This window comes from Centruroides sculpturatus, unplaced genomic scaffold, assembly GCF_000671375.1.
Source record: "Centruroides sculpturatus isolate CEXI.00-Female unplaced genomic scaffold, Cexi_2.0 scaffold589, whole genome shotgun sequence".
Lineage (NCBI taxonomy): Eukaryota > Metazoa > Arthropoda > Arachnida > Scorpiones > Buthidae > Centruroides > Centruroides sculpturatus.
In genome coordinates this window covers 179,585-189,282 of record NW_019384972.1, presented here as the reverse complement: position 1 = coordinate 189,282, position 9,698 = coordinate 179,585, and the positions used below count along the sequence as shown (strand labels likewise).

The 9,698-nt window shown below is 30.0% G+C and overlaps 2 protein-coding genes across 2 annotated transcripts in view; both read right to left on the bottom strand.

Annotated features, from left to right (window-relative positions):
* LOC111632635 (ras guanine nucleotide exchange factor B-like) overlaps window positions 1–7,881 on the bottom strand; it is an 88,958-nt gene extending 81,077 nt beyond the window's left edge. Inside the window, exon 1 of the mRNA XM_023377131.1 lies at window positions 6,366–7,881. Within this exon, the coding sequence (XP_023232899.1) occupies window positions 6,366–7,211 (846 nt within the window). The 5' untranslated portion in view covers window positions 7,212–7,881. The remainder of the gene's footprint in view (window positions 1–6,365) is intronic.
* Window positions 7,882–8,178: 297 nt separating this feature from the next.
* Window positions 8,179–9,476, bottom strand: LOC111632629 (influenza virus NS1A-binding protein homolog). The gene is made up of 4 exons (XM_023377119.1): window positions 9,283–9,476; window positions 8,726–9,005; window positions 8,424–8,630; window positions 8,179–8,348 (listed from the first exon to the last, which is right to left on the bottom strand). The coding sequence occupies exons 1-4, from the start codon at window positions 9,466–9,468 to the stop codon at window positions 8,179–8,181; spliced, it is 843 nt and encodes a 280-aa protein (XP_023232887.1). The 5' UTR covers window positions 9,469–9,476.
* Window positions 9,477–9,698: the final 222 nt, after the last annotated feature.

Here is a 9,698-nt window from a genome sequence, read left to right as displayed (position 1 = left end):
CCAGAAGTGATGTGTTGTATAGTTTCTGGCATGATGTGACATTTTCTGCATGTGTCATTTGTGAGTGTTGTATCTTTGAGTATGTGTTTTCTGTAGTTTTTAGTATTTATGACCTGATCCTGTATGGCAATTGTATAATACAGTAAAACATCATCGCCGACTCATGTCACGACAGGAGTGGTCGAATCTAGACCAATAGCGGATATTGCACAAACCGTTGAGTTTAAACGAGCAGTGGACATACTAAAAACCACCGTTCGATGCACCGCTCTGCAACGAAAAGAAGCTTAAGCAATGGCATTGTCAAACGGTGCACACTCGGTAAGTAATCCTACAATTTTTTGTTTATATGGATTATTCCCAAAAAATTATACGTGTTTTGGAAATGTTGAGTCAAATTAGTCTAGAATTGATTAATTTTATGGAAGAAAGCCTTTCAAACAGCCATAGTCCCTAAACTGCTTACATGCTGGGCTGTGATTGGCTCATGTATTTAAGTGACTCGTACAACATGGAATTCATAAAACACAGAATGTATCTATCATGTTATAGGGGGTCTGCTGTATTATTTAAATATAAAATAGCTTTCAAATTAAAACAAACAACAAAATAGAAAAATACACTTTATATCTGGTATAGGAATTCAAATTTGGAAAAAATAAACACAACAACTTTAAAAGTAGTATCTATAATTGAATAAACACTTCAAATTTTGATTTGATAAATGATTAATTAAAGGTAACCCTCGTACAACTTGGTACTTCTTTAACATGATTTCACTTTAACACCATTTGAAAATTGGGGATATCCCATGTACAATACAACTTTCAGTTTCAATTTAACAGTTTTGGAAATCCTCTGAACAAAATTTCACAACTTTTAGATGTAAACTTCGTTATTTGATATTTTTTTTATTAGAGTAAGAATGTGTGTTCTCTTAAATTTGACCATGGATTTTAGAATATTGGAATTTTAAAATTATTTTGTGCTTTTTGTCAGGTTTACTCTAATGAAAACTGATAAGACAAGGAAGAAAAAATTTGCACCAACTTTCCTATCAACCAGGTGTCATTGTCGTTGATTTCAAACTTTACCCTTTAAGACTGTCCTGTGTTTTCTTTTTATAGATTAATCTTTATATTTAGTAAAGTTTATTTAAACATCTTTAGGTAAGTGCTATTTAAGTTTTTTTTTAACTGTAAGTAAGCAATCATTCGTAAAATGATGAACGAAATACGGTGCTATCTTGGTTCTTGAACAATTCAGTTTTCGAACACAAATTATGGGAAAAAATTACTCAGTGCTCGACCGAACAAACATGACCTGCTACAACAAATTTTCAATTAATAACATATTTTTATTTTGTCATCCATAAAAATTTTTATGGATAAAAATAAAAAATATGAAAATCTTCTGATATTTCTGATCAAGATCAACAAAAAAGCTGAGATGACAACGATGCTTTGCAAAAAGAAACACCCTCGTTTAAATAAAATTAATATTAATGTGTAATACAGTACTTTTAATTTTGATTGTTAATTAATTATTAATTGGAAATAAATTATCAACTGCTTCCATAAACACATTTCTCTTAGTAATGAAAAAAGAATAGTATACTTTTGCTAACTTCTGGAATGTAACCCCATGTTTTGCATTAGTCCTTCATTTCATATAGAATAGATTTGCATAACACGACACTTTCATAATGTAACTACCATCTTATACTGCAGTGTTTCTCAACAGGGGCGATATCGCCCTCATGTGGGCATTTTTCCATGTTGAGGGGGGCGATTAGTAACAATTTATATTTTGGGGGCGAAAAACAATTTTCTGGACGATATAGTAAAGCATTATATTAAGAATAATTAGATATTTTATTCGTTATATCGTACAATAATTAAACAAATAACGTTATACTAGTCACTAGTCTATTCAATGCAGTACGAATTTGGCGTTAGTCTTGGTCCTGGCATCGGAATTTTGAAGTGAAGGGGGCGATAATAGGTAATGGTTTTATTGAAGGGGCGATACTACGTTGAAGGGGGCAATGATTCTTTAGAGGTTGAGAAACACTGTTATACTGTTATATTGCATTTAAGATATACTGTAATACTGTATAATTATAAATATAAATATGTTTCACATTTTTGACTCATTTCAATTTTATTTCTGTTAGATAATTGAATGAATTTCACAATATATTCTCTTACTGTAATCAAATTTCATATAAAATAAAGGAAAAATATCTAAATACCATATCCATAATTAACAATTGTTCTAATTTTGTCAATAAATTATAATTGCACAACTTCATATACTTGTTTATAGCAGAAAAAAGGGATATAAATTATTCAAATTTATAATATTGTATTTTTATAAACACTATTAATTATTCAAATAAGAATCTAGTATATATTGATTTTATAGCATCAATATATTGACTTTGTAAAAAAGAAATACAGAATCTTCTTTTTACAAAAATAATGAAAATAAATAAAAGAAACCCATCTATCCTTGGAATACATCTCATATTATATATAATAATCTCAAAATTTACTTATAAAAATAAGTACATTAATAATGATATTCAATATCCAATTATACAATTTTACATTTTACGATTTCCAAAATAATTAAATAACATTTTTTTAAACAATTTTTTATAAAGTATTTATTATATAAAACTAAAAAAATCATATAATTTTTCTGAAAAGTCTTTAGATCATTATGATAACAAATAAAATAACATTTTATATAATGTATAAACCATTAATCAAAGAACATTGGATCACTTTAATGTATTCTAGAAAAAAAGTATTCTAGAAAAAATTTGTAATTTGCTCAGTTTTCAGAATAATATGAAAAAATACCACATGAATATTTATGTTTGTTGGTTTTTAACAATAACTGTTATTTAAGAAATATTTGTAGTGAAGCAATATAGTGTTGTATTTAATTTATCTGCACAGGGAAAAAATTACCATATGCTAGTGGTTTTCCTCTGTAGAGCTTTAATAATTCAACTGTTTTTAACATTTTTTAAAACAACAAATTTCAAAATATTATGATGTAATTTAAATTTTACAAAACTTAGAAAATATATTAACATTATACAACACAGCATAAATAATAAATTTGTAGACTTATAATATTAAATATAAAATGACCGTAAATTTGTTTATAAATACCGTATAAATAAAACGTGCTTCGTTTTAAATGCAAATACAAAAAAAAATACTATAAAGATCTCAAAATAAAATTATTAAAAAATTCAGCAAAAATTTTTAAAAATATATTCAAATACTATTATTTTTTTCCACAAAGTACATATATTCTGTTTTTGTTATTCATTCTAATTATTCTTGATGATATTTATTAATAATTTTTGTTATTTGAATTGTAATTTAAATTTTATAAATTTAAAATAATTCTTTAATCTAGAATTGAAAATAACGCTAATTATTTATTATTATTTTTTTAGTAAATTATATGAACCTAATTTTAATTTGAGTATACAGTTATCATTAATCTTCATTCTCCCACACAAATATAAAACTATTATCTTAGAATTCAAAATTTTATCAAATACAGTTATTCAGTTCTTTTAATTTACTTTTACTTAATAAAAAGTTTATAATTTATATAAAGTAAAATTTTGAACAGCTTACTTCTTAGGCTCTATAATTTAATAATAAAGATTTTATCAAATAAGTCAAACAAAATATAGGGCCTATATAATACAAATATATGACCTTATTTTGAAAATTGATAATTATATAAGTAGGTTTAATAAAACTTTTAAGAATAATAAGAATAAAAATTCCTTATTATATGAATATAGATACTAAATATTAATATATATTATAGTTAAATGTAAATTACTATATATGCAGAGGAGTTTGTGCAGACTTATACTTTGCACAGATTGAATAGTATTATTTATATATTTAAATCGATTAAACATATAAAACATTGATAATATTCTAGAAGATAATTTATAAGTTTCTATATTTAAAACTCTATCAATTTATAGAGAAGAAAAATTTGAAAATTGAATATTTTATATTAAAATTTGACCATCTTAAAAACTAGGAACTTTCTTTTATTACTCATATTATTAAAAAAAAAAAAAAATCTAGAAATGCAATAAGTTTTAATATTTAAAATTCTCACGCTTAAAATTATAGATAAATATATGTTTCAACTATATCAAATATTTTGAAAATAAAACATGTGGAAAAAATGTGATATTATTGCATCATTCCTACAATGCACAATATATATATATATATCAATAAAATATTTTTATTTAAACATAATTGATAACAAACTCAAAATGTAAATATTAGAAGTTTTTATCTGTTGCAAAAATCTATTTTAAATTCAATTGGAATTAGCTAATGTTTATCCTAAAAGTTTCACATAATTATAACCTTAAATATGACCTAAAACACATTCAAGATAGAAAAAAAAAGGAGGAAAAAGAAAAAATATTTAGGTAGTAGAAATTAGATTCATTACATGAAGATAATCTTCAATTTATTTGAAGAAATAAGGCTTAATTTATTCTGCAATAATAATTCTGTTCAAAAATATACATTGCAAAATATATTATTCATTAATGAATAAAATACTGCAGTTACATAATGGGATATTTGAGACATTTTGGATGTTCAAAACTCTTAAGTGTGACGAGAAACGAGGCCAAACGAACTCTTAACTGGATCTACCAGTTCTGCCTAGAGTGGATGACAGAAAACCATTTGCAGTATACAGAACTACATACAGTATAGGAAAAAAAAACAAAGTTCTCCACAGGAGTGGTAACTAGAGAAAAATATTTTTTTACAATAATCTTATAAATGGAAAAAAAATTAAAGTATTCCCACAAAACAAAGGGTATATTGTTTAATGTAGTCCAGTAAACAAAACTAAAAGAAAAAGCGGAGTGAAAATTTTTCAATTAATATAATTAGGGTAGAACTGAAATATACATTAAAATGTCAATAAATAAAATATAACGTAAACATATTTAATTAAAAGTCAATATTTTCATTCCGTTTAAAGACGGAAGTATGTACAATGTTTATGTTCATTTTGTAACAATAATAATAGTAATAGCTGAAAACATTTGCATTCAGAAAGTAACTGCAAACACCTGCGAACACTACGTGACACAGTCATATTATAACTATTATTCGCTAATAAATGTCAATTCTTGACTGTCATTCGTCACGGAAACATTATGAAGGAATTTCACTGTTTAGTGGCATCATTTGTTGATAAATAGCGATACATTTATAAATTTCTTTTGCTTTTTCTTACAATTAATTACTTAAAAACAGAATGAAAAAAATAATTTACGCGTAAAATTATCCGCGTGATATATTTAATCATGATAAAGTTTCAATTACTTTTATCGCAGTGTGAATATCAGTAATTAATTTAAAACGATTTCAAATCTATTTTAATTTGTATAAATATAAAATGCAACGATGAAGGATAACTCGAAATAACATTAAGTTAAATTACTGGAAAAAACTGACCGTCAAAATATTTTCAAAGTCGCTAAGTTGTTTCATCCCCTCCCGTTAGTAGTCTACCCTCCCCAAAAGATGCGACCTCAGCAAGAATGGGTGAGTCCAGTCAGCCTCGGGCCGAAGGTACCACCACAAAGGGAGAGCTGTTGTACTGTCAGACGTGATTAATTCCGGATCTAAAAGGCAGTGCCAGCCAATCAGCTTCTGCCATTCAGCACAACTCCCAGCTGTCAGCTGTGGCTCACTTTTTGCCTCCAAAATTTAAATTTCCTGACGACAGACCACTAGTACGACCTGCCAGACACGTGGCTTTCAGGTGACCCTCCTCCTTAAAACGAAACAGTTCCTCCCACTTTTCCGAAATCTCATCATCAAATCAATGCTTATAACGATGCAGAATACGACGAGTTATTCTAATTTTGAATTACATCAACAAAATCAAGCCTTTAATATAACACAACTTTTACAGTTTTAAAAATTTTGCTGGAAATACATTAATTTACATTTACTCCTTTCGTGAAAAAAAATTAAATGGCACAAATTTTGTAGTAATAATACGTTACAGACCGTTTATAACAGTCCGTAGAGAAAAAAGTGACAGAAACCTCTACAATTGCGTCATTATTAGAAAAGAGAAAGGTGGTCGAGGCATTTTTCCACGTTATATTAATGTATTATGTAGGAAATTCCGTATTTATTAGGTTTTATCCACATGTTAGTATTGTTCGCGAGACGGAAAAATAAGGCGATTAGAGTGTCGAAATATGGGCTTTTAAAAAAGAATATTGTCAAAAATAAGAATGTAAGAATTAGCGAGTGACTTACCTGACTCCTATACATGGTGGCAGGCATTGGCTGAGAATAATTTCCAGGTCCTGCAGTTCGATTTCCCCAAGAATTGCTAGGAGGATATTGAGACGATGCCGGATTGAGATCACTGATTCCACCCTTAGATAAACTCGGATTATTACTATATTCGCTAAAACTATTATGATATCGTTGAGTTGGATTTGGTGACTGTAGTAATAAGTTTAGAGTTGGTGTTGGCCCGCCCTGTTGGCTTATAGTCTGGCCAGACATAATACGTTGTCCTTGATTGGGATTGATAGCGGCCATACCCGGCCTCTGAGGTGGACCCATATTTAAACCACGTGGATTAAATGTTTTCAACTGCTGCTGATTATATTGAGAATAAAGCTTGTTCTGTGTCGCATCCGATGCCGTAGCAGTTGTCTCCTGTCCGCCATGTTGGTCTGCCGTGTAGTTGCCACCACTAACTCTTCGTTCGCAACCAGCATATCCAGTATTTGAGGAATGATTAAAATTCTCCGGCGTATTTCTATAATCTTCATTGCCACCGTCCCTGCTATTCTGATTATAATTAGGAAAATCGGAACTCATTCTCTGCCTATCTATACTCGAAGCGTACATAACCTTCTCGACAACAGCGCTGTTATTCAGCTGATGTGTGCCACCATCTTGAAAGCTATCCATTTTCATTTCTCTCGATTTATTTCCGTTACTATTAGCGGTAGACTTAATAGTGTTTTTCATAGTGACATTACCTGAGGAGTCGTCCGAACTCAAGTCTTCGACGGGCGTACCATTTCGCAGACCTCCGGTATCTTCGGAAGTTTTTTGTTCCTTGCAGTGCGCTGGTACTGCTGCCATGCTGGTGTTATGTCACCACCCAGTGTATAAAATCGTCACCCCGTCCGTATCGATAACAACACATAAAACGGCATCATCGACGATGCACAAGAGGTCACCACGTGCACTGTTGACGGCGATCCCTCACCTCTTATCAACAGCACACACCATTATTTCACCAACTTCCAAACCTGGAACGACTGCGCGCAGTACGGTCACCACCACAGAAAAAAATATCCATTTCTAAATCATTCGCTTTCATAATCCCTAACAATTTCTTTCGTTTACGCTTCGTACATACGCTCTATCCAAACTTTTATAACTTATCGATCCAAATTATTAAATCAACGACACCAATAACTGTACCAGGTAAACGTCACTATGTCGGACCTCTTTCCCGGCATTAGCTACTATCGGCGGACGATTACAAATATCCTGAGCAGTGAAATGCCCCGGTACCGATTTCGTTGTAATCCGGCTCGGCTGTTTTAGGATACCGGCTTTTCCTGCCACGAACCTTGGCTAATAACCTTGCGATTGCAAAATCCACGTTCTTACGTCGCTTACCTTAAATACCTATCGATTAACCGTATTATATACGTTTATAATTAACTCTTTCAATTATGCATAAAAACACCATCGTAAAATTTGTTAAACTAATTTCTATTGGCTTCTATCCATGCTCAATTGACTCGGCGTGCCCTTGCATAATATCTAACAAATCAATGTTTTTTGATGTCGATGACGTAACAATGCATTTCTGTTATATTTGATTAAAGTTTTGGCGGAATGATAAAAGGGGCGGCGCTTAATGTCTTTTTCTGGTCAACTTGACCAAAAAAGGCAAGTGACTCGTTTTTTCATAAAATTCACTCGATCGTCATTACGCCTTTTTTTAAATAAATAAATAAAAAATTATCGAGGAAAGGTTAAATTGTCTCGCTCTTTATTTATTTAAAAACGCTATAAAAAACAACCTTGAAAAAGTTTACNAATCTTTTGTACCATCACATCCTCCAATAGCATAAACTTTATTCGAAACAACAGCAATATTAAATCTTCCACGAGGAATATTCATTGCTTGAAGTAAAGACCATGTATTTTTTTCTAGATCATACAATTCAACAGTTCTCAAGCATTCTACACGATTATATCCACCTTTAAAAATATATATGAGATGATAAACATGATAAATCTTCAAATCTCACTTTTTATTTACTTTATAATACTTACCACACACAAGTAATTTTCCTTCTAATTCAGCTGTTCCACCAGCACATCTTGCAGAACTCATTGGTGGAAGTAAAGAATATGTATCAGCCTTTTCAACTGATGTATTTCTTGAAGTAGGTGGGCTACTACAAGGAGTGTTGAGACGTTGAACAACTGATAAAACAATCAACTTACTAGCTACAACAGCTAAACCAGTAATCACATGTTCTGTAAAGTAATTTATAAATTAAAAAATTGTAATTTTTTATTATTTTTAAAATAAAAAGTAAGATATAAGATAATTAAAAAAATACAAAGCTTACCACCATTTTGAACAGTTGCAATAACTTTCCAATCCTTCTCTTCTCTATTTTCTAGATCAGATGGTGAGCCAATTATAATTTCATCTTTAGTGTATAAAAATTCTGCTGGTTTTGCTGGAATAGGAATGGATTTTTTACTTCCAGCTCTATGCATTGTTGGTGATATCTTACGTGACATTTTCTTATAGTCTTGAATCAATTCAGAATCTTTACTATCACCAGTTTCAATATCACTGCAGTCATGAAGTGTGTGATCCAGATTTAAATACAACATATGAACCTAGAATTTAAAGTTTATCACTTTACAAATAGTCAACAGTAATTAATAAATTTCTATTTTTTTGCCCAGAAGCAGTTGAGTATCATCACACTGCTCTGGGGACCAAAATAGAATCCAAGCAGTCAAGCTCCAAGAATAAGTTGGAAGTCCCATTCCTTGCACTACCTGGACCTCATTGTAACCTGGCTGAACCCATAATAGGCCTGATAAAAAGCCCATGTAATGAAAGGAATAAAAATAAACAATCATTTATAAGTAATTAATAAATTTCAATTACCTTTTCACTTAATCTTGAAATGCTAAAATTTTCTCCAGTTTCAAACATTTGCTTTATCCAATCCAAAACCATGTTACATAAATGTTTGGTATTAGTGGCTTCTATTTCTTTGTTGCTGTTTTGAAGTAATTCTACTTGTACCAATGGCAAAGATCTCAATACCTTACTGTTAACAAGCTTATCCATCTATAAAGAAAACAAATTATTAAATAAAAAATTCCTTATGCCATATAATTTAAAACCAATAAATAGCAATTGTTAAGATAATAAAACTTTACTGCAGTCAAACCTCGATGTAGTGCCTTCCTAAACTGAGCCACCCTCATAAACCCCAATGAATACTCATAAACGAATCTTTCCCATAAATATTAATGGAGAGCCTATCAGTCAGTAACTGTGAGTTACTAAACATACAA